This window comes from Carassius carassius, chromosome 34, assembly GCF_963082965.1.
Source record: "Carassius carassius chromosome 34, fCarCar2.1, whole genome shotgun sequence".
Taxonomy (NCBI): Eukaryota; Metazoa; Chordata; class Actinopteri; order Cypriniformes; family Cyprinidae; genus Carassius; species Carassius carassius.
Window position 1 is genome coordinate 12,211,364 of NC_081788.1, and position 26,187 is coordinate 12,237,550.

Here is a 26,187-nt window from a genome sequence, read left to right on the forward strand (position 1 = left end):
CAATAGATTAGCCACTGATTCAGGCCATGAGCTCTTAAATAAGCAGGAAGAAAAGAAGTCAACACTGTCTAGTTCGTGTTGGTGCATTATGAAAGCACTATAGCTAACAGGGATTATTTCCCCCATCTGTTCAGGTCTTCCTCTCACCTGCTGCTATTTCCAGGAGTGACATCACTTCCTGTTTGTGCATTTCTGACCAGAAATACATTTATTGATTCATGCAATTTATAGCTTAAGTGCAAATATTAAATTACCGAAGACACGATCGACATATAATAATTCGAGAAAATTATTTGAATTTTAAGGTAGAAGTTTAGACAATGTAGAAATACTGCATATTTCTTATAAAATTCTAAAACAATTTCTTTAAACTGAAATAACTAAATTATCATTTTAACAAATAACTGATTGACTATGAATGTATTTACACTATAGGCCCAGGAGGTATTAGGATAAGACATCAAACATGAGCACACAGCTTGGATTATACATTGTGTACTAAACAAACACTCATTTTAAGGCTCAGCAGTCAACGCAGTACAAGCATTACAACTCCAGTTTTTAAAACTGAGAAAAGTTCAGGCAAGTAAAGTGACGATGCTTCAGATGCCTTTCCTTATTCCTTGTTCTTCTTCCCTGCTGCTTAAAACGTTTTTTTTCCCTGAGGTAATTAACTGTTTAGCTGTCCTGGAAAATAAATAAATATAATAACTCTCTTTTGACTTTGCAAACCAAATTTCATACATTTATGACCTATTAACACCACAAGGGGGAGTCGAGTCATATTGAAGGTATTGTAAACATTTTTAGAGAGCACATAGCCTTCTCCCTTTTTGCCCTAATTATAGGTCTCTGCAGGAAAGTAATGAGAGTTACCAGATCAGGGTTTTTAGACCATGATACCTGATTGGCTGACGTCATAGTTATGGTAGGTTTAGGGGTGGTGTTGGGTAAGGGGGATCATTTTGATTGCATGATTTAGAGATTTAGGTTTCTCTATTCAGTGCTGTTATTCACGTTCAGTCATCTGTCCAATCTCTGGTGTTCTGCAATCTGTTAAAACCTTCGTTGAAAGCTTCGCAAAAACCCTAAATGTAACATAGGCCTATAGTGAAATACACAACACACTCTTCTTCTTCTAGATCTTCAGTGGTCCTCTGTTATAATCACTCCGATATAATTTGCTTTGTAATGATGATGTTTGGTAATGAGGATGTTGTTATTTTTATTCAGTCCTGTTTGAAATGTGCCTGTATTTCGCTGAATGGTCTGTGTTCTTTAAAAGTTTAACCCAGTTTGGTAATGCACTGGTCAAAAGAAAATGACTAAAATAGCACAGGCTTAAATTAAAACCTGCTTTTCCAAGCTCACAGTTCTCACTGTTTTGTCAGGTGGAAAGTACGGCTCGGATCATTGGTGTCACGCACAGTCTATGGTGTCACGTCATCACGTAATGGTTACCGAATGTAGGTCAATTAAGTAATGACGCAGTTCAGCCTGAAGACCGGAAGAGGGCGCCGAGAAACGCTACGGATGGCCTTTCGTGAGACTGAGGGCGCCTAGAAAGCTTTTTTATTTAAATAATATCATATCTGAAATTATTTTAGAAGTGAGCTTATTTAATTTATATATGTTTTGATGTGTTTTCCGTATCTTTCCTCAGCTTCTAACTTTTTTGGTTGTTTTTTTTTTTTTGTATAATTGTATATTGTTTGATTTAAATATGTCTGTTCAATGCTTTCAGAACATTTTTAAAAAGGGACTGGCGGCGCAATTTTTACTGTTAAAACCAAATGTGATTAAATGGGAGGCCTGTGAGGCTGAGAGGTGCGTGTGAAGGAGGGAGCGTTGAGCAGGCTTATGGAATCACAGCAAAGAGATGACTGGGTGATGCGTCATTGCCTGTGAACAATTCAATTGGCCGAGAGTCATCAGAAGGCGGGGCTTATAAGCGTTACGACCTCAGGGTTTGTTTTGAGCATGCGTTGAAATGCCACAGTGCCCGTGTGCCGTCTGTATATCCGTGTGTCGCTATATAATAGGGGAAAATCGTTCCACTTGTCTCATGCTCATCGTATAAGCCAGTCTAGCCAGAAGACTCTGTCTAGCGAAGGTGTTTGTTCAGAGAAAGTCGCTATTTCTGTATGTACCCTCGGTAGTGCTGAAGTAGGACACTCCAGGTGCCGCGAAAGAACAAACGGGGAAATAACAGAAGAGGACAACGATTTTCTTTCTTCCCGAAAAGGTGAGAAATAACGATTCAGTGTGTTTTATGACACATGTGGTCTATTGAAATTGCAAATATGATTTTTCTTAATATCAAATAAGCGTAATAATAATAATAAAAATGGATGATAATAAAGTCCTAGTCGCATCCCATCAGTACCGCTGGATTCAGTCCCTGAGATGCGATGCAGCTGTGCTGAAGTCTGGCCCATATCTACAATAAAGGCGATGCTGTTATATGATCACTTACAGTTTTTTTGTTTGGTTTATGAGTGTATATAAGACATGGTTTTGAAATATGGATGGCGTTAGCCTCATTGATCTTGGGCCATAGCGTTAGATGTTGAATTGCAGGCTCTTTTAAAAAGACCACGTGCTTTATTTAAGCCTGTCTGGTTTGAGAGAGATTTCCCTCGCCATATAATTAAGGTGTAATAAAACAAGTGTATGTTCAATTGTAACGTTTAATTAAACTAAACGCAACACAGTATCATGTATATGGTATGCCCATCAAAAGCAGTGAGAAAATTATTATTCTTTTATGTATCCTCATGATATGAGAGTTTAAATATTAAACATTCTTATCTTGGTTGATTTAATAAAGGGATGCTTGTTTTGATTATCTTTGAGAGGTATGTCAAGCTTGGTAATAATAATGTGATAGATCGGTGAAGCATGTGAGGAAGTTGTGAGCAGGTTCATGCCCGATGTCATCATCTGTGACTAATGTGATGCAACCTGGACATGTATTGTTTGTGCCATATTAAATATCTTGAATGGTTTTGGTAATTGGTGCATGGTGCTTTAGTGATTGCTCAACTGTAAATGCTGTCTAAGTAGTAGGTGATGTGGGCTAGTAAAAGATTCTAGGTTGGGCTAAATGTAAATTGCTTTGGACAAATGAGTAATTTTTAAGCAGTCAGATTTTCATAGTCATGGAAAATCTGAAATATTATGATGTCTGAGGCCTGTAAATTTGTTAAATCTCAAAAGGTCTTGTGTAACGTCGAACATTGGGGTCAGTAAAAAAAAATTTGTGAAAGAAGTCTCTTAATGCTGACCAATGCTACATTTATGTGATAATGAATCTAGTAAAAACAGCAATCCTGTGAAATATTATTACAATTTGGATTTTTTTTTTCCTGCAAAACTGAATTTTCAATATCATTACTCCAGTCTTCAGTCACATGATCCTTCAGAAATCACAATAATATGCTGTTTTGTTGCTCAAGAATTTTTTTAATATTATTATCATTGTTGAAAACAGCTGTGCTGCTATTTTTAGGGAATTAATATTGAAAAAAAAACACTTCAAAAGAAAGGTATTTCTTTGAAATATAAATCTTTTGTAACCTTATAAATGTCCTAACTGTCGCTCTTGATCGATTTAGCATGTCCTTGCAAATGAAAGGATTAATCATACTGATCCCAGACTTTTGAGCAGTAGTGTATATGTTTATAATATTGCTCCGCTCTGAAAAATTTCATAAATAAGATGATGATCCTTGTAGAGAAAAACCTTCCACAGGCCATCTTGATAACATGGGTTCTATCTGTTGATCTCCATCTTTCTGTGATTCATTCTTTTTTTCTGTTCTTTGATATTTGCTTAGGAGTTATTCACAGTGTCAATATCACTTTGGGTATTTGTGTAAATGATGCCTGAAATAAGATTACCTTAAGATATCAAATGTTTCTGAGAAGAGAATTGATTCTTCTTTTTTGAGCCATTCCTTTAATGCAATATAAACTGTACAACATCCAGTATTGCATAAACAGTTTAGATAAACAGATGTATCTCAGAGGAACACAGACTGGATTGTGGCAGCTGTATTTTATAGCACAGGCTATCAAGCACCAGAAGACTCTTTTAAGTGAAATACTTTGCTTAAACAAATCTGTTGTGCTTGGTTTGGACTTGCCTGAATATTGTTAAAGGCAATGGATCCTCATAGTTGTATTTTTCATTTGATACTTTAATGAATATGTTTTATTTCGCTTTTGTGCATAGAGGGTTGAATTTAACCTTTTTTTATTTTTCTCTTGCTTTTATGTTAGTTTGAAATAGTGTTTTGAAAATGAATGGTTTGTTTTATGAAACTGACAATTAACTGTGTTGATTTCTCTGAGCTTTACTAAGTAAAGTGAGAACCATGTAATTAACATCACAAAACATTGTCTAACACACCACTGGAAAAACAATAGGGTTTTGAAGTCTTTCTTCCTCTTTTTCTTTTCTTTTCTCAGTCATCTGATCACTGACGAAATGGGATTTAGTCCCTTGAAGCTAAAAAAAAATCATCACTTTCGCTCATGCTGTTTCAGTCTTTTTCAAACCATTTCTGATTCTCTGTTCTCTTTTTATGTCTCTTTCGATTTTTAATGAGGAAACATTTGTATTGTAAGTCTTTTCTTTTCATTTACAGAATGAGCATGAACAGGCTGTTGGTTTTAATAAGAGTCTTGGTAGTTGATGGATGCAAGCATAAACTTCGTTTCCCAGAGCAGTTACGTTGAAAAAATAAAAATATTATGCTGATTACTCAAACTTTAAATTCGGATTGAATGAGCCCAGCCCTGAGGCTTAAACTTGGACTTAAATCACTACTTCTGTATCTAATGATTCAATACAGGAAAGTGTAAGGCTTTAATAATACCTTATTTTTCTTTTTTTTTGTCATCTGTGTCATCCAAAAAAGCTCTGCCATCATTTTATTTACCCTGTAATGATATTCCAAACCTGTATGACTTACATGGAATATAAAAGAAGATATTTTGAAAAATGATCCTGTCGGTTTGCTATAATAGTGAGGACATCACACCTTGCTGGAAGCTCTCTCTCTCATGTCACTGGTTTATTATAACAGAAAGCTCATTTTATTCATTTGCCGCACCCTTTCGGTTTTTCATGTCCCGTAAGGCAGTTTCATTGTCAGATTTAACTACATCATTTAACAGGGGATTTTGTATAACTTTCTTTCTTTTTTTTTTTTCTTTTTTTTTCTTTTTTTTTTTAGTTTGCACAATAAGATGAGTCAGGGCTCTTGAAAACTGCTAAATCAAGTAACATACAAAGGTTGCGTAAAAATAATATATTCTTTAGCAAAGGGCAGAAACGTCTAACCATTAATGACATTTGAGCTCTTAGCTAACATTGGCCCGATGTGATGCTACAAAAGATAATAGAATCCATTATAATCAGTGTTTCTGTTAACACTGGATGTGGCATGTCAAATCCCTGGCAGTAAACTGATGCCCTGTTCTACTTCTGACATACTTTTGCATACATGATGTACTATAGCACCTCACAGACATGCTGAGCACACATATGTGACACATCGTTAGGCCATAACTATTTACAGTGACAAATAGTTCCTTGACTAATTTCAGATATGAAAGAGACCAAATGCATCGTAACCTAGCATTTAATAAAGCAATATCCAATGGTTTGGGCGACCCTCTTGCTGGCCTATACCATAATGTTAAAACAACATCATTTAGGCAGAGGGTGATTTAACTGTATCTGAACTGATTTAACTATATATTGGATTTAATAGATTTAAAGACTTTACCTGTTAATTTTGTTTTTGCTCTGATTAATGCTGTCCCAAAAACTGTCCCAAATAACACTGTTATTTTGATTTATATCAGCCTGTTCTTACTGAACATCATTTAATTGAGGCACATTACTTGAGATCTTTTATATTTATATATATTTATACACACCTATACATTTCCCTTGCTGTGCTGCAGTAAATCTGGGGCAGACCTCACTGTTATTCTGACAGAAGCTCTTCAGAATCCCCCTGTCGAGTCAAATATCCCCTTCCTTCCCGTGAAGCCCCTTTGTGTTTAATTGATGTGGATATATTAATTTCTAAAGGAATTTGTCATTCACTGTACAGAAGCTCAACAGTTTCCCCTGCGGGGGTGCACTATGATGAATAGAAGTCCTCTTGCAGTGCCCCGGGGCAGCGGTCCTGTGGTGTCAGGCTCCTGCAGGGCTGTGGAAGAATGTGTTGTCATGGGTGTGGAAAGGTGTCCTCTTTCTGGGAGGAAATCAAGCTTGTAGTTTGTATATACATTATATAATTTATTAACACTTTGAATTGGCTTTTATTTTATATGTTCTGTTTTTATTTAAATTTATATATATTTTTTATGATGATCTTTTTTTACTTGTGAAAAACTGTAACTAATATCAAAAATAAAGTCAACATGGTGAGTCAACGAGGTGATGATTACTTCCTTAAAAGAGGTGCCGTGTATACTGACTAATTAAATGATGTACCTTGCCTATCAAGGCTCTAGAGTGCGACCTAATTTCTCAATGGTGCGACTAAAAAAAATAGAGGTGTTCGTTCGAGGGAGGAAAAAGTCTCAGCGACTCCCTGCGGTTAAACAACACACACTAGAGCCCTGCATTTCAGCCCGAGTCCGATGCCACAACCACAACCCGATGCCGTAGTCATAGTTCAGACGCGGACCGGGCCTCCAGTTTGTTTTAGACTTCTCCTTACTTTTATATTTTAGACATCCTTTAATCAGTGATGAAACAAAATTGTCGCGCTGGTGGAAACAACACGAGACCGTGCGGCAGCTATAATGTCAAGAGTGATTTGACTGTGTTTAGTGTCCCGCAGCAGCAGCGCAACTGAACAGTTCTGCGTTCAAATACACGCAATAGGCTTAAGCTTGCAAAGCACCGGAAAAAGTAATACCATAAATGTGACCGGGGAAAATAGTAAGGAGATATTTGAATGATTTAATAATAAACTAGTGTTTTCTGAGTCCGTGTCGTTAGGATGAAGTTGCCCGTCTCGCCATCTCCATTACTCCGTAAAGTGCATCTTTACGGGTTATGATTACATTGAAAGAGTTTTTGTTTTTTATTTGTTTTATTTTATTAAGTAGTCATTTAAAGCTTTCTATAGATATATTTATCATGTCTGTGAGGCATGTTTTCACTGAGTTTTGGTTCATTTTTGTACTCTTGTTAAAGACGAGAAAGTGCAACGTTTTGTTATTGTGAGTGATGTAGCCTATTACTCTTACCTTTATGAGCAAAAATGATGGCGTATCCACTGGAAATACGCAAGTGAACACACTGGCGTCTCCATGTCCTGAAGCGTCTCCACACAAACTATTGGATCACATTTTTCTAGGTCTAACTTTTAAATATTGTTATGTGCTTGAACTGTTTTATATCTATAGATTTTATTTTAGGCAAGTGGTGATTTGAAAAGTCTAAACTGATCAAACATAGGTTCACTGTCTGCTCCTGGCTGCTTGGTCGTTAAAAAAAAAACACTTGTATAACAAACAAAAATGCTCCAAACTTTTTCTAAATTAACTTAATAAAAAACTAAATGAAATCTAATCACTGAACTATTTGAATAGCTGAAACAGTAGTATAAGCTGTTTAGAGACTGTTTAGCTGCTCAAATCAGACACTAGAGCGTCCCTTCATTCTGACAGTGGAAGATCTGATAAGAATCAGTGTAGATGGGCCAAGTCTGGAAGATTTTGATGCTAGAGAGAGTGTGGCCAGCTGCTTTAGCCAAGGCCAAAGATCAAGAAGGCCAAACTAGAGGAGTTGGCCATCTGAGGGGCATGTGACTGCAATGGAGGATAGTCCATAAGATATTGAGCCATGAGATGTTCAGTTCGAAGCCCTTAAAACACTTAAATTAGATTTTCTTTTTATTTCATTTATTTTTTGATGTTTTAAGTTTATATTCAGCTCAGTAGTCTAGAGCCCAGCCTATCATATTTCTTACTGTTAAAAAATGTTTTGTACGATTTTTATTTTCTGTGTAAAAATGTCTGCGGACCCCTTAGCACCCTCTGGTGGACACTTAGGGGGTTCTAGGACCCAAATGTTACTCTTTTCAGCAGCAAGACTTCAGAGGAAGTTTAGATGAGTTTGTGAATGTGTGTGAAATCTGATGAGTTTTATTTGTCTCACGTGCCATGTTGCTCTACACCCAAATGAGAGTTCTAGTTAATTCTCTCTGGATTGATTGTCAAACCAGCTCTGCTTTCAGTTCCACGAACACTGGATGGTTGACATTTGATCATGAAGGAAAAGAAATTCCAACAAACACTACATATGTCAAAAACATTTTATATTTGTATTTTTTTTTTCTCTATTTTGTATCTCTACTTTGTCTCTATAATTTGTTTTAAAAGACTTCTATTTCAAATAAATGCTTTTTTTTTCTAAATGAACCTTCTAACCATCAAAGAATCCTGAAGACTGGAGTAATGGCTGCTGAAAATTCAGCTTTGGATTGGACAAGAATAAATATAAATACTTTTTTTTTTATAAAAAAAAAAAATAAATAAACCGGTCTTTTAAATTGTATTACTTTTTTTTTTTTTACTGTATTTTCAAATAAATGCTGCTTTGTTTAACATTAAAAAAAACATATTTATGGTCTTACTGACCTCAAACTTTTGTTTGCACATACTGTTGGCTTACAGTCGACCAAAAAAGTAAATCTAAAGTCATGGCCAAAAGTTTTGAGAATTACATAAATATTGGAACTTGGAAAAGTTGCTGCTTAAGTTTTTATAATAGCAATTTGCTTATACTCCAGAATGTTATGAACAGTGATCAGATGAATTGCATAGTCCTTCTTTGCCATGAAAATTAACTTAATCCCAAAAAACCTTTCCACTGCATTTCATTGCTGTCATTAAAGGACCTGCTGAGATCATTTCAGTAATCGTCTTGTTAACTCAGGTGAGAATGTTGACGAGCACAAGGCTGGAGATCATTATGTCAGGCTGATTGGGTTAGAATGGCAGACTTGACATGTTAAAAGGAGGGTGATGCTTATAGGATCATCAAGAACTTTAAGGAAAGAGGTTCAATTCTTGTAAAGAAGGCTTCAGGGCATCCAAGAAAGTCCAGCAAGCGCCAGGATGGTCTCCTAAAGAGGATTCAGCTGCGGGATCGGAGTGCCACCAGTGCAGAGCTTGCTCAGGAATGGCAGCAGGCAGGTGTGAGCGCATCTGCACGCAGAGTGAGGCGAAGACTTTTGGAAGATGGCCTGGTGTCAAGAAGGGCAGCAAAGACGCCACTTCTCTCCAAAAAAAACATCAGAGACAGATTGATCTTCTGCAGAAAGTATAGTGAATGGACTGCTGAGGACTGGGGCAAAGTCATATTCTCCGATGAAGCACCTTTCTGATTGTTTGGGGAATCTGGAAAAAGGCTTGTCCAGAGAAGAAAAGGTGAGCGCTACCATCAGTCCTGTGTCATGCCAACAGTAAAGCATCCTGACACCATTCATGTGTGGGGTTGCTTCTCATCCAAGGGAGTGGGATCACTCACAATTCTGCCCAAAAACACAGCCATGAATAAAGAATGGTACCAAAACACCCTCCAACAGCAACTTCTTCCAACAATCCAACAACAGTTTGGTGAACAACAATGCATTTTCCAGCACGATGGAGCACCGTGCCATAAGGCAAAAGTGATAACTAAGTGGCTCGGGGACCAGAATGTTGAAATTTTGGGTCCATGGCCTGGAAACTCCCCAGATCTTAATCCCATTGAGAACTTGTGGTCAATCCTCAAGAGGCGGGTGGACAAACAAAAACCCACTAATTCTGACAAACTCCAAGAAGTGATTATGAAAGAATGGGTTGCTATCAGTCAGGATTTGGCCCAGAAGTTGATCGAAAGCATGCCCAGTCGAATTGCAGAGGCCCTGAAAAAGAAGGGCCAACACTGCAAATACTGACTCTTTGCATAAATGTCATGTAATTTTCGATAAAAGCCTTTGAAACGTATGAGGAGCTTGTAATTATATTTCAGTACATCACAGAAACAACTGAAACAAAGATCTAAAAGCAGTTTAGCTGCAAACTTTTTGAAAACGAATATTTATGTAATTCTCAAAACTTTTGGCCACGACTGTACACTTAATATGAATGAATTCTCTTTGAAACTTTTTGACATATCTGAATGAGAAAAAGTGAAACTTTTAATGTTTGCTTTATGCTAAATACGTATGCGATGATTTGTCATGTTCTGCAACCTCCACAACTGAACCTCTGACTGACTAGCAGATGTTTCATCATTAAAGCTGCGACAGAAATGAGCTCAGTGTGTTTTGTCTATAAATGTGCTTTTGAAGAGGTTGTCTAACCATTTAAACATCAGTGAGCTGTAATTCTGAGATAATTTAGGGTGAGCAAAATGAAGCATGTGCTTCACACGCTGGTCACCAATGCGGAAACCGACATTGTTGTGGGAATATTACAAAACATTCTGACTGGACTTCAGTATTTCCCTTCCACAATAAAATCGTGTCTCTCCACGATCTTTAAAGAACCTTGTGTTCTTCCTTGAATCCCCTCAGCTGGTGTCTTAAAGCAGTGTTGAGTTTGTTGGTTTAGTCTTGCTCCAGTAATAACTGAATTTATAAGTGAGATGGTGATCTCCAGGTTTAAGGTTTCTGTTTTGAAGTCCAGCATTGATATTATGAACACACCTCAGCTCTGTTAGTCAAATATTTTTGTGGCACTGAATTTTTCCACCTTATGGGCGGGCTCCTGCCAGATCAGTGTGGAAGCCTTGTTTGTAAAGTGTTCCTACCATTTGAGTTGTTGAATTTGTTGTTAAGCTGCCTGTCATGTAATTGAATAGATCTGCTTCTGTCTGAAATCTAGACTAAATCTGCTCAGACAAACCTTGTGGGACAACTGTATCTGTGGATGGATTCGTCCTGCTGTGTTTTTGGACCGACCATCCACTGATGATCGCATTACGAGGACATATATTATGCCTGATGGGTCATGACTAACAGCAGTAAAGCTGAATGTTGATAAATCCGACAGCTCACTCTGTTTGTCTATGTGTCGACAGGCAGACACGCACGTACACATGTTGACAACACACAGCCAGATATCACGATAACATGATTTTTGATCATGGCGCATGATTAAAATGTCTCCAATTCTCTACACAGATTAAGCAACTGGTTCGAGTTGGTTTGCTTGCTTTGGCTGTGAGCGCACCTAAAACAGTGTGCGATACTGAATTGAATTCTGTTGAAAAGAGAAGACGCAGTAGTGCTAAATCACTCGTGCCATCTCTGAAAGTTTTCAGAATACTGATTTGATCTGATAGTCTGTGGGAAATCGTACAATTATGCACAATACATGCTACCCATGTTGAAATTCGTGCTGTTTGTACTTTTGCCACAGATGTTGGTAGAGCTGAACTTGTTTAAAACAGCAACATTTGTTTAAGCTTTGTCAAGTATTAGGCAGGGATTTGCTTATAGGCTAGCACATTCAGAATATCAGCATGTTAATTAAACGGCATAGTTTAAATAATCAAATAGAAATGAAATGGCTTGTGTTTGTATGGCTGCTGATTAACTCCTGTCTCTAACTTTCTTTTTATCTACCCTCATTCCTTTTCTATATCCCTACCTCTTTTCTTACGTCTTTCTCTTGTCCATCCTCTCTCTGTCCTTCTCTTCTCCCAGTTGAACCCCTCACACAGATGCTTCCGGCCGACCTGATTAGTGGGAGTGATGTGTGAACTAGGTACTTGTTTCTTTACTGTCCCCAGCTGCACTAGGACACCTGCTTTCCAAATAAAAATCAATGGCATGTCACTGATATCTAGGATCAACACAATTTGCTCAGTGAAATGTAAATATGACTTTGATTTAATGGTAATGTGAAATCTAAAATGATAGTAAATGTGCGATCACAATTGATCATATTATTAAAGAAAGGTTATTATGAAGGAAATCTCTTAACTTTAATGAATTGAAAGCAACCTGACAATCAAGCGTTTAAATGTTTAAAAGAAGTCAGACGGTTTTATTTTGGTTGAATGAATGAGGAAATTATATAAAAAAATAAATATTCTGTAAAGTTACTTGTAAAAAGTGCTATACAAATAAACTTGAATTGAATATATATATATATATGCAGCCGCTGGTGGTGCGCTGTCTGTAAAAGTCCTGACCCAAGGCCACAAGAAAAGTCAACAGAACTTGACGGTTACCAAAATCAACATCGTCCAGTGATAAAGCATACCGACCTTCACCAGTCAGTCGCTGTCTTCCTTCCACTTCTATTTTCCATCTCACCCATCCTATCTTCATCATCCTACCCCCCCCCCCCCCCTCCAACTTCTTTCTTTTTTCATCTCCCTAAACTTTATTATTCTCTACTTCATCACAAGTTTTTCAAATCCTCTGTTGCTTGTGTCCATAAATGTAGACGTCTTATCACACATCATCATTGTTATAAAAATGGACGTTTGAGTCCAAAATCACACCGTTAAGTGTGCGATGTTACTTTATAAACCGTTATTTGTTTGATAAATAGTCTCAGATCTGGATTTGTTTTAAGATTCCATTTCTTAGTTCCTTCTGCCTTTGCCGCCATTAAATAAGTGTGAACTTGAAGTACTCCAATTTTTTTTTTTTTTTTTTTTAAACCTAATGAGATTTAAAAATGTAATTATATTGGTTTATGACTGTATGGATATTTTTTTTTATTGAAGTCATCACATTTTTTCTTACCTCAGATGACCTGTCTGGCCAATCAGCGGAGCATGAGAGTGTGCTGACAGCCAGAGCAGCAGTGTTTCTACCAGAGCGTGAGAGGGACTGGAGGAGAGGAACAGAGCCAGAGGGAGACAAGGAGGACTCGGACGAGGCAGAGGAGCAAAGGGGAGGAATGGGTGTTGGTAAAAACACCACCTCCAAATCCATGGACTCCGGCACAGAGCCTGGCAAATATGAGGAGGAGAACAAACACAGTGCACACTTCTATCCCATCCCAGTGAGTGTGTGTTTGTCTGTGCGGAATGGCGCTAATCATAGGGTCAGAAACAATGCCTTTTAGCCTGTCATTACAGTGACTCTACATGACACTCTGGTTATGTGTACTTTAAGCAGGACACAGTGGTATGCAAATTGCTACTTCCAATAAGTGCCATTTAAAAGCTGGCTTTCTAGAATTTCCTGTTACAAGTATCTATAAGCTACTAGGAATGACAAACAACTTTTTATAATCATGGTATACATAAGGTTTCCTTTGAAGTAGAAAATATTAGAAAATTCTTGAGTAGCAAATCAGCAGCATATTAGAATGATTTCTGAAGGATAATATGACACTGAAGGCTAAAGTAATGGCTGCTGATATCTGAGATTTACCATAATACAGTTTTTACTGTGTTTTTGATCAAATATATACAGGATTGCTGAGCCTCTTAACTATCAGTTTTATAATAATACATTTTTAATACTGCAACATTTCAAGTTGTAGTATAAAATTACATGTATTCATCTATTATGAACAGGCATGAATTAACAGAGAAGAATAATCTATTTATAAATAAATGCTAGGAGCATTACCATCAATAAATACTTAATTGTTCTATCTAATTTTAACAACTAAATATCGTAAAACATTGCTACTTTAATTATGCAGGTTGTTTGTGTTTGTAACATGGAAGCACCTCATGTTTATGTTCTCTCACCACTGCAGGAAAGGGTTTTCTAAAGGTTAAACAAAACAATCTAATTAAACTAATGGGTAGTGTTTTTGTTGCTAAATATGCATATTCATACATTTATAAGCATGTCAGGATTTAAGAGACTTGCTATAAGATATTATCTTTTTTTCCACAAAAGTGACCCTTTATCAGTTGGTCCACTTTGGTCTGCTGTTTGTAACTTTATCTGTTCAGTCATTTAAGAAGTGTCAAGACTCAAGTTTCCCTTAGTCATGCCCAACACTCCTCTAGATGCAATTACATAATATACATAAACGTTTGTTTGTTTGCTGGTGATGAATTATTAGTGAAGTATGTTCTTTTCTAGGACTAGTCCTTTTGTGTCATTTCGGTGTATAATTATTGTTTGAAAGACTCTGGTGCAGCCACCTAAATCTTCTGTCTAGTATGATGTCATTACAAATAGAAACCATCAAAAACGTGACTACTTTAACCTCATGTAATCCTTGTTTTGGTGAACTCTTCCCTCACTTACTGTATCTTCATAACCCTGTCTCTGAAATTTGAATGAATGCCCTGCTGAACTTTAGTGGACTTATATGTTTTGCGAGATTGGGGATGTAATATCATGAAATGTAAAGTAAAACTATGAGCTTGCCACTGGAACCCTGGCATTTGAATTTGGCAAATAGAACCAAATTAAAGCTTCTGGAAGCTTAACCCTTCCTATGCCAAACTCACCTACATAATGTTTGATTTCTTACCAAGATCTCCACATCCACATTTTATCCTTAGTCATGACAATAGAAGAGTTTGCAGGTACTGTCACCTACTTCCTTTGTTTTGTTACTTGGTAAATATGTGATGTTTGCTAATTTCTGTGTATTTGACAGGTGGTTAATGGTGCCGTGCAGACCCCTGGAGATCAGGACGCAGAGGACACGCAGCTCATGGCCATTTATGCAAAAGACAGCCAGACTGAGGACAAAGTGAGTTTTTTTATTTTTATGCTTTTGGTATATAAATTACACACGTCACCTTTAAATCAAGGGGCAGCTCATACCGGTCATGCTCATCCGTCCTGTTCTGTAATGACTCCGTCATTATGACTCGGCACTTTTCCACCACAGACGGAACAGGGATTTCGGAGGTCACAACAACCAGTGGAATTTCCTCAGGGTTTTCCTCTAATACAGCTGGCAACACTTTGGGATTCTTTCTCAGTCTGATTCTCTCCGGTTCTGTGTTCCCACTAATATGAAATGAGAAATATTTGTCTGGAAATGGGAAAAATAACTGTTGCATCTCAGAATAAACTTTTCAAAGACATAGACAAGACTTTCATGGCTGTACTGTATCTTTGCATTGTGTTTAAATTAATAAAATTGTTAAAACAAGTATGTATTTTCCATTGCAACATATTTAAGATATAACAGAATAACTCTTATAGTAAGGTGGAAGCTTAGAATGGAGTTTATTTAACAGTTTGAGTTCATTTCAGGATAATTGCTTAGAGGAACTGATTTCCTGCTGGTAGGTTTGAATTGGCAGCTTTGTGTGTGTGTGTGTGTGTGTGTGTGTGTGTGTGTGTGTGTGCTGATGCTGTTTATAGTGTACAGCTCTCACTAAACTTCTTTGTAATAGAGATTGGTTACCATAGGAACAGCCCAGAGCCTGAATCCCATGTGTTTTCTTTCCTCTCCCCTTCAGTGCTCCATATCAGAGACTGTGGACAGTGCAGACAGCATTGATGCCAGGAGAATGGACATGATATACACCATAGAGGACACACCACCTTGGTACCTGTGTGTGTTCCTAGGTTTACAGGTACAAACATATGCACAGCCACATGTGAACTTACTCACTTGAACATTCAAGTATAGAGTGATGTACCCCAGACATTCAAGATATTCATATACAACCTATGACTCAACTAAGGGTTTATAACTTGACCCTCGAGTTTGAAACAATGACCCTCATCTTTACTGCAATGAATACCAGACTTTGAATCACTGACTGTCAGCTTTCAGCAGTGAAACTAAACTTTGAAGCAGTGGTACTCATCTTTAAACAGTGGGCCTCAAAATTCACTGCTGTAAACTTTTACAGCATTGATTATGGAATTTGAAGCAGTGGCCCTTAACTTTACAACAGTGAAACCTTGACTTGGAAGCAAAATACTCAACTTCACAAGTAGTAATATTCAACTTAACAACAGTGACCATCCAGTTAGTGGCCCTCATCTTTACAGCAGAGAATCCTGGACTTTAAGGTAATGATGCAGTGGCCCTGGACTTCATAGCAGGGATCCTAGACTTTGAAGGAGTGGCCCTCAACTTTCAGCAGTGAAACTAGACTTTAAAGCAGTGACACTCAACTAAAATTTATAGCAGTGGCCTTTGACATTGACCCACTTTACCCTAGACTTGTGTAAGATTTGATGTACAGACCTGTGAGATGGATTCTTTCATTCTGTCCAGCTCCCGCAGGATTCTGTCCCCCAAAATCTCAGTTCATCGCGATCTCACAAAGCTTTGTTATAACACAATGAATAAATGCACAGTGAATCTTTCATAATGTATGCACTTCGTGGTTTATAATGAGAAGATTCAGAAGCACGCTCATTTTAGCATTGCACGAGAACTCAGGCATTTTGAGCTGTGAGTGGATTCTAACTTAAACACCTTTAAATGGCAATAGCATTCCAGAAATCAACAGATATGTCTGTGATTGACTACATTGCTCAACGCTGCAAACACTTTATAAATGGAAACTCTGCCTTTTTTTGCACTTGTTAATTATTTTTATTTTATATTAATTGTTCTTGTATCTTTTGTGCTATAAATGATTAACGATTTATTTTTTTTAATTTTTTTTTTCTATTTTGCGTGAGTCCCGCAAATCACACACTCAGTTGCTTTGGGTCCAGCGGGTCTCGAAGTAGTCCTGCGGGAGTGCAGGTCTATAATTTGATGTTCTCCCTTACAGAGATAAGAGATACAAATACTGATATTTTTTTTTCTTTCCACACCATTCTTCCTCAGCACTATCTTACCTGCTTCAGTGGAACTATTGCTGTGCCCTTCTTGCTTGCTGAAGCCATGTGTGTGGGATATGACCAATGGGCAACCAGTCAGCTGATTGGCACCATTTTCTTCTGTGTGGGCATCACCACCCTGCTGCAAACCACTCTTGGCTGCCGGTAAGAGGTTTTTTTTTTTTTTTTTTTTTTAGTTTAGTGGTTAGAATGTGTTTCAGACACATTGTGCCATGTTGACAATGCAAGATACCGTTCCGGGTTACTTGACTGTAACCTTGTTCCCTGAGAAAGCGGAACGAGATGCTGCGCTGCTCAGCACATTGGGAAACGTCTTAATCCTGACCAGCTGTGAATATTGTGTGTAACATGTCGATAGAATTGACCCGGAGGTAATATAGCCCGGTCGATGACGTCATCGGTGCGCACCCGCAACACGGGGGTATAAATAAATAAGCCACAGGTGCATCATCAGGATATTTTGTCTGAAGAGCAGTCCTGGGTCATCTTCAGCATGGCAAAGCAGCGCAGCATCTCGTTCCGCTTTCTCAGGGAACAAGGTTACAGTCAAGTAACTGGGAACGTTCACTTTCGATAGCTACAATCGATGCTGCGCTGCTCAGCGCTTTGGGAACGAGAATACCCAGATGAATGACCGGGCAGGTAATCAGGATGAGGATGCAAAATCACTTTCACCATTCCTGGGGCAAAGTCTAAGCAGGATGGAGAGATAGACAGAGCCTGCAAATCCCCAGTTCTCTTCAAGGAAGTTATTGACATGAGAAAAAAACATTTTTAGAGTCAGAAGTTTATCAGACGCTGACTCTATAGGTTCAAAGGGGGTTTCAACCAGACCCTCGAGAACTATAGCTAAGTCCCAATAAGGGATATTGTTTTTTACTGGAGGCCTCAGTCAACCAAGGCGTGGCAAGCCGAAAGAGCGGCCACATAAACCTTAAGAGTGGCAGGGCATGTGCCTGTTGATAATTTCTCTTGCATGAAGTCCAGAACTGAATCAATCTGGCAGTTGACTGGATCTACATTGTGTACAACACATCACCTTTCAAAAACACCCCATTTACTGGCATAACTTTGTCTAGTGGAGGAAGCCCTAGCACTTAAAATTGTCTCAATAACATCTGGGGAAAGCCCAGTGTTTCTCAGTTGGTACCCATCAGGGGCCAAACATGAAGATTCCACAGGTGGGGCCTGGGATGGAATATCGTGCCCTCTGTCTGAGACAGAAGGTCCCTCCTCTCCAGAATCGCCCATGGCGAGCTGTCGAGGAGAGGTATTATCTCAGAGAACCACACTCTTTTCGGCCAACGTAGCACTATCAGTAAGAGGCAAGACCCTTGTTGGCGAACTCTGGCTAGAACTCCTGGGAGCAGAGAAACTGGAGGAAACGCATACATGTGCATTTTGGGCCATGTGTGTGTCATCGCATCCAGACCCAGGGGGGCTCTGCGCAATCTGAACAGAATAGAGAGGTAGATTTTTCTTTGGGCTCAGGACAAGTTCTGGTCACTCAGGGCAGTTTACATTCCAGGGCATTTGAATGTGGAAGCAGATTTACAGTCCAGACAGACACTACTGACGGGGGAATGGAAAGAAGTAGAGGGACAGAAAGAAGTAGAGGGACATTGTGCTGTCTGTTGGGAGGCGAAGAGGTCCACCTCCGCTTTGTAAAATTTTCTCCAAATCTTTTTCACTACTTTCGGGTGGAGTTTCCATTCCCCCGTCAGTAGTGTCTGTCTGGATACTAAAATCTGCTCCCACATTCAAATGCCCTGGAATGTAAACTGCCCTGAGTGACCAGAACTTGTCCTGAGCCCAAAGAAAAATCTACCTCTCTATTCTGTTCAGATTGCGCAGAACGCTCAGCGTTCAGAGCACAGACCTCCCTGGTGATTTATGTAAGAGACTGCTGCTGTGTTGTCAGAAATACGGCCATCAGCTCGAGGCAATTGATGTGCCAATCAGGGAGGCATCCGTCATTAGCAGTCTGCAACGACACGGCGCCCCTAGAGTGGGACCCAAGGCGAGGAACCGGGGTCTGAGTTACAGAGATATAGTACGAAGCGGCACGTCACTTTTATTTGCCTTTGAGGATTGGCTCTTGGATGAAATCCTCTGGCTTTTAGCCACAACTGAAACAGTCTCATGTTCAACAGCCCCAGAGGAATCACCATAGATGCTGAAGCCATGAAACCTAACATCTTATGGTACTGACGAACAGTGCGATTTTGGCCTAGCCTGATTTTGCTCATGGTCTGCTGAATGGTCTTGATTCGAGCGGGAGACAGTTGTGCCCGCATCGTGATCAAATCCCAAATGATCCTGAGATAAGTCGTTCTCTGGGCCGGATAAAGAACACTTTTCTTGGTGTTGAGTCTCAACTCTAGAGAAGCTAGATGAGCTAACACGATGTCTCTGTGTTGGAGCGCCATCTCCTGCGATTGTGCTAGCATTAACCAATCGTCGATGTAACTCAAAATGCGAATGCCCCGGAGTCATAATGGAGCCAGTGCTGCATCCATGCATTTTGTGTACGTGCCGGGTGATAAGGTCAGGCCGAATGGAAGAACCCGAAATTGGTACGCTTCGCCCCCGAAAGCGAACCTCAGGAATTTCCTGTGTTGTGGCAATATTTCTATGTGAAGATATGCGTCCTTCAGATCGATCTTGATGAACCAATCGTGATGTCGGATCTGTGACACAACCATATTTACGGTTAACATCTTGAGCCCGACTCTTTCTCTCTCTCTGGAAGAGGAACATGTTCTATGGCCTCTTTGCTCAGGAGAGTTTGCAGCTCTTGTGACAGTATGTGCATCAGCTCCGGTTTCACGGAAGTGGAGACCACGCCATTGAAACGTGGAGGACAACGAATAAATTGAATTCTGTATCCTATCTGTACTGTGCTTAATACCCACGCAGAAATGCCTGGTAGAAGTTTCCACGCTGCCAGACTCTCTGAGAGTGGTATCAATTTTAACACTTCCTTTTGAGGTGATGTTCCGTGTCCTGAATGATGGCAGGAAACAATGGGATATCTAATATTTCGCTGGAAACCACTGTCCCCGGAAGCATGAGAGGTTGCGTGGATGGAGGGGTTTTGTGAGGGTAACGGGAAGGGGCGAAAAGATCTTGAACGCGCCCCATACCATGAGGGGCTACCCCCACCAGATCTCCCTAATCCCTACGAGGGGGAGCACTTTCCGCCATGCTCCGCTTTTTAACCTCCCTTGCTCTTGAAGGACCGGGGTGAGGCTGGGTGGCCGACGGCCCCTCCCCCTGAGTGTGGCGAGGAAGGAACTGAACGAATGCTTCTTAGTGTTTTTTGACTTCCTTAAACCTGGTGACAACCGTATTGACTGAAATGCCAAACAGGCCAGATGGATAGACAGGGGAGTCTTAAAGAAACAAACAATCTTTATCTTTAATGCCTGTCAAATTAAGCCACAGATGCCTCTCTGTGCTGACTAAAGTTGACATCGAACGGCCGATGGCACGGGCCGTTTGCTTGGTTGCAGGGAGAGACAAATCTGTGGCTCGACGAAGCTCAGAGAACGCTTCCTCAACTCCTCGACAGATCTTTTCTCGCGAGAATAATGATCAGAGACGGGCTGCTCGTGGTCCGAAGACCCTCGTGAACCAAAGAAGCACTGGAGTGCGCTTCAAGATCACGAGAAGGGATTCGTGGATCAGATGATGCAGCAAGGGAAAGGTACGGACCCGTCTCTTGCTCGTAATGCAGATCCATACGAAAGCCCCACGATAATGTGGGTGTGGTCTGGAAATAGTTCAGACAACAGCGAAGCATCTTCACCGTGAACAGTTCACAATGCTCGCACTCGCCTTTCTCTAAAGCCAGAACCGCGTGCTCTTCCCCCAATCAAACAAAACAGTAATCGTGTGTATCTAGCTCAGACATGGGACGGGAGCATGGAGGAACACAACACTTACCATTTCGTTGGCTCATTTCCCTAACGAAGATCTGTTACAGATGAAAGTTTTCTTGACGCACACAAGCACAGAATGTTCTGAAGACAAAAGACCTGATGATGCACCTGCGGCTTATCTATTTATAGCTCTGTGTTGCGGGATCGCCCAGATGACGTCATCGACTGGGGCTATATTACCTCCGGATCAATTCTATCAACATGTTACACACAATATTCACAGCTGGTCACGATTAAGACGTTTCCTTATGCGGTGAGCAGCTCAGCATCTCGTTCCGCTTTCTCAGGGAACTACAGGTTCGCATCCAGCCTGCGTGGTGAAATCCCATGCAATGCTCCCCTGTCATTGGACTTAACTAAATTACAAGTAATCTCAAAAGTTCACTTATGCCTTTTATATAACTTATTTTCAAAATATGTTATTCTGATCAAAACATATAAAAGTATTCAGTATATAGCAGAAGCCCATCTGTTGTTCACTTTTATTGCGCACACAGTATGTTGTGTTGTGTGTTTGTGTGTGTGGGTGGTTTTATTGATTACTTTCAGGATGTTAGATTCAGGCTTATTTTACAAGTGCACTTTAGTTCAGCAAGTGCTGCTTCTGCTTCACTCTCTTTTTGCTCACTCCCAGAAAATATGGAAGATGATAAACATCTTTAACATTCTGACCACAGCAAAGACAGCTGTGAAGAATCTCTGCTTTATCACTGGCTCGTCATCATAATTGACATCGTATTTTAAATTATGTAGTGCTCGTGAGATATTCTTCAGCAAAGCAGTGTGTAAAATACATTGAATGCCTGATAAAAGTGTTAGAGCATTATTAGCACATCATCATGGAACAAACATGTTGAACACTACATCACTCATGTTCATTGGTTGGATAAGCAAGTCAGAACATGTGCATGAACGTCATGACTTCACATACTGAGGCGTTTCCAGTTATTGGAAAGATGTAATAAAATTAAAAGGTTAGAGTTCCTCTTCAGGAACTCGAGCTGCATCGAGCGCTTTTGGGGAACGCCTTTGGCAAGAACAACTCTGAATATTGTGTGCAATCAGTCCAACGGAAGAGCGTGACGTCACAGGCGGGCTGACGTAGCGACCAGGAAGCTATAAAAGCACGTGCCACGCAGCTGGCTTTAGCTTTGCGTCTTTCAGCAAGCGCTCTGTGTGTGCATGTTCAAAAGTCTGTCTTGTAAGTCTTATTTAGTGTTGTCTGTCTCAATAAAGCAACATAATGCCTAAGAGCAAAGCTAAGACCAGAAATATGAAGGGCGAAACCAAATCACGCTATAAATTGTGTGTTCCTCCCTGCCAACGCTACATCATGGCTGGGGATACACATGATTTATGCGTGGTTTGCCTGGAGTCAAAGCATGCTGAGTCGGCTCTTGAGGGTCTGCCTCCTTCAAGCCTCGGGCCTGTTCGGCGACACAGTCAATACTGTCGTCGACAGGTTCCAGGAGGCAAGCAAACAGGCGGCGGCGTTCCAGAGTTTCCTCCCTCGTCGCTCTCGTGGGTTATCTTGGCGGGAGATACCCATGCCACAAGCGAGCTCCTCATACCGCAAGGCTCAAAAGCAGAGCGTCGCCACTCGTGCTCCCCAACGCTGGGACCGTGGGTCTAAGCGTTGCTCTGAGTCGGGGACTTCCAAAGCAAAATCAGATCTTCTTGCAATTATCAAAGCTAGGACGTCCTCGACAAAGAGGTCCTGACACCACAGGCGCAGTGACCATGAGGGTAGCCCCTACTGGGGTAGAGCTGTGTCCACCTCATTATACGGTGCCCGTCTCACCCCAGTGCCCTCTGGAGGCCGGTCTGCCAACACTGCCAGTGTTTCAGGGCGCAGCGGTCTCCCGCGAGTGTCACTCCCAGTTATGTCCGCCCGCGAGCGTAGGGGAGCTGGAAAACTTGCCACCCCTTCGGGGGCCTCTTACACCAGAGATCAGTCTCGAGAGACTGATTCCCTTAGTACATTATTTAGCAGCGTGGAAACTACTGCCAAGTGTATCTCAATGCGTCCTGCACACAGTAGAAAGAGGCTATTGTATTCAGTTCGGCCGTCCACCGCCGAGGTTCAATGGGGTTACACCGACAGTCGTCGGCCCCCAGCAGGCTCTGGTGATGGAACAAGAAGTGAATACCCTATTAAGGAAGGAGGCCATTGAGGTGGTCCCTCCTCTAGACAGGGAATCCGGGTTTTACAGCCGGTATTTCATAGTTCCAAAGAAGGATGGAGGGTTGTGTCCGATCTTAGACTTACGTCAAGTAAACCTCTCAGTAATGTCACTGAAGTTCAAAATGCTCACTGTCAAACAGGTTGCAGCTCAAATCAGATCCGAGTACTGGTTTGTCACAATAGATCTCAAAGATGCATACTTCCACATATCCATCCTTCCACAACACAGGAAGTTTCTAAGGTTCGCTTTTGGGGGCAAAGCCTACCAATATCGAGTACTTCCCTTCGGCCTTGCACTCTCACCCCGCAAGTTCATGAAATGTGTAGATGCGGCTCTGGTACCCCTCCGTATGCAGGGCATCCGCATTCTGAATTATATCAACGATTGGTTGATTTTAGCTCAGTCAGAGCAGATGGCGGTTCGACATCGAGGTGTCGTTCTCGCCCATATGGGGGAGCTGGTTTTGAGACTGAATGCCAAGAAGAGTGTACTTTCTCCAGTTCAGAGAACCACCTATCTAGGCATAGTATGGGATTCGACCATGATGCAGGCACGTATGTCTCCTGCTCGGATTGAGTCAATCCTTTCCTCAGTCAAGAGAGTCAGAGAAGGCCAGTCACTCACTGTCAAGCAGTTTCAGAGACTGTTAGGGCTCATGGCAGCTGCGTCCAACGTGATACCTTTTGGCCTCCTGCACATGAGGCCCCTACAGTGGTGGCTCAAGACCAAGGGGTTTTCCCCGAGGGGAAATCCATTCCGATTGTCTAGAAATGCTAGCAGTATATCGAGCATTGAGATATTTCCTCCCAGACCTGAGAGGCTGTCATGTGTTAGTGCGCACCAACAACACATCGGTGGTCTCTTATATCAATCACCAGGGAGGTCTGCTTTCACGCCCCTTATACAAGCTGGTACACCAGATCCTCCTGTGGTCCCAGGGCAAACTCCTCTCATTAAGAGCAGTGTATATTCCTGGGAGATTGAATGTGGGAGCAGACATGCTGTCGAGACAGGGGCCGAGGCCCGGGGAATGGATGCTTCACCCCGAGGTGGTGAAGCAGATATGGCAGATATTTGGCAAAGCTCAGGTGGACCTCTTCGCGACTCGAGAGACATCACAATCTCCCCTCTGGTTCTCTCTAGTTCACCCAGCTCCACTGGGACTAGATGCCATGACACAGACTTGGCGGAGGCTTCTTCTGTACGCCTTTCTCCCCATCGCTCTGCTCCCGGGAGTTCTGGCGAGAGTACGCAGAGAAGGGGTCCGTCTGTTACAAGTAGCCCCGTTCTGGCTGGGCCGAGTATGGTTCGCAGATCTGATCTCTCTCCTCAACGGCTCTCCATGGGAGATTCCATTCAGGACAGATCTACTCTCTCAGGCGCAGGGCAAAATAATCCACCCTCGCCCGGAGCTGTGGAAGTTGTGGGTGTGGCCCCTGAGGGGGCACAATTCATAGCTTCCGGTCTCTCAACTGAGGTTGTTGAGACCCTCCTCAAATCCAGAGCTCCCTCTATGAGGAAACTGTATGCCCTGAGGTGGAAACTCTTCACCTCATGTTGCAGAAACCGCCAGCTTGACCCTGTTAACTGCCCGGTTGGTACAGTTCTGGAGTTTCTACAAGCTAGGCTCTTTGCAGGGTTAACTCACTCCACCCTAAAGGTGTACATGGCGGCCATAGCTGTTTACCACGTCCCTTTCGCTGGTCAGTCAGTCGGTAGGCACCCCCTAGTTACACGTTTCCTCCGTGGTGCACTGAGGCTGAGACCTCCAGTACGGTCCTGTATTCCCCCGTGGGATTTGGTTGTGGTATTAGAGGCTCTCTGCAAAGCTCCATTCGAGCCGATTCAAGATATTTCAGATAGACATCTGACCCTTAAGACTGCCCTGTTACTGGCAATCACCTCACTAAAGAGAGTTGGAGACCTTCAGGCCCTCTCGGTGCCCCCTAACTACTTAGACTTTGCCTCTAGTATGGCCAAAGCATTCTTATACCCTCGAGCGGGTTATGTTCCTAAAGTTCCCTCTGTTACACCACAACCTATCGTACTGCAGGCCTTCTGCCCTCCTCCCTTTCGGGAGTCAGACCAGGAGAAGCTAAATTGTATGTGTCCAGTGCGAGCACTGGACGCATATGTCCACAGAGCTGCCCTGTGGAGAAAATCTGACCAATTGCTTGTTTGCTACGGTCCTCCTAGAAAGGGTTCCCCTGCCTCTAAGCAGACCCTTAGCCGTTGGATAGTCGAGGCTATCAACGTCTCCTATGAGTCCTCTGGTCTTCCCCTTCCTTTGGGAGCCAAGGCTCACTCTACGCGGGGTATGGCTGCCTCTAAGGCCTTTCTAGCAGGTGTGTCCCTCTTGGACATCTGCAAAGCTGCGGGATGGTCCACGCCCTCTACATTTGCCAGATTTTACAATCTTGATATGCGAGCCGCTCCTGGCTCTTCTGTCCTCTTGCCTTAGCTGTGCTCTACGGATACACACTAGGCAGGGGTTTGGTAGTCTGGCAGCGTTTGCACATCGTTCCCCAAAAGTGCTCAACGCAGCTCGAGTTCCTGAAGAGGTACGTCCCTAGGTTACAAATGTAACCCTAGTTCCTCGAAGGAACGAGACGCTGCGTCGCAGAGCCATACTCCCAGCACCCCTGCCGGCGCTTGCTTCCCTTCTCGAAGCTGAAGCCAGCTGCGTGGCACGTGCTTTTATAGCTTCCTGGTCGCTACGTCACCCCGCCTGTGACGTCACTCTCTTCCGTTGGACTAATTGCACACAATATTCAGAGTTGTTCTTGCCAGAGGCGTTCCCCAAAAGCGCTCGACGCAGCGTCTCGTTCCTTCGAGGAACTAGGGTTACATTCGTAACCTAGGGACGTTTTCTGGGAAGACAGAAGTTGGCATCATATATTTACATTTTATATTAATGTACTTTTATTGGCATGTCCGGTCATGTGCTTGATATTAGTGTGAATATTACTCTAAAGTATAATGCTTAGAGATTGTAAACTGTAAAACTAGATATTTTTCATCCTTTTTGATGATGATCAATATCGATATGGCGTAAATCAACGACCTCTTTTTTTTACCACATTGTTGTTTCATTATTTTTTATTTATTTATTTGTGTATTTTATATATTTATGTATTTTACTTTTAGGGTTGTTGTTTTTTTGTTGTTGTTGTTGTTCCTCCACCTTACAATAAATTCTGTTCTTTAGGTCTTTTTATCTTTATTTACTTTCCCCTGTCTTTTTCCTTCCTCTTGCTGAAAGTGAAAGTAACC

General features: G+C 41.3%; 1 protein-coding gene across 4 annotated transcripts in view; it reads left to right on the plus strand.

Annotated features, from left to right (window-relative positions):
• LOC132114410 (solute carrier family 23 member 2-like) overlaps nucleotides 1-26,187 on the plus strand; it is a 194,158-nt gene that overhangs the window by 156,705 nt on the left and 11,266 nt on the right. Inside the window, exons 2-7 of one of the 4 annotated variants that reach the window (XM_059522488.1) lie at nucleotides 2,109-2,245; nucleotides 11,736-11,796; nucleotides 12,794-13,050; nucleotides 14,620-14,715; nucleotides 15,437-15,553; nucleotides 16,771-16,928. In XM_059522488.1, the coding sequence (XP_059378471.1) occupies nucleotides 11,784-11,796; nucleotides 12,794-13,050; nucleotides 14,620-14,715; nucleotides 15,437-15,553; nucleotides 16,771-16,928 (641 nt within the window). In that variant the 5' untranslated portion in view covers nucleotides 2,109-2,245; nucleotides 11,736-11,783. Of the gene's footprint in view, nucleotides 1-1,974; nucleotides 2,246-11,735; nucleotides 11,797-12,793; nucleotides 13,051-14,619; nucleotides 14,716-15,436; nucleotides 15,554-16,770; nucleotides 16,929-26,187 lie in introns of those variants that run through there. The other 3 variants (XM_059522487.1, XM_059522490.1, XM_059522489.1) reach the window with 3 other exon arrangements.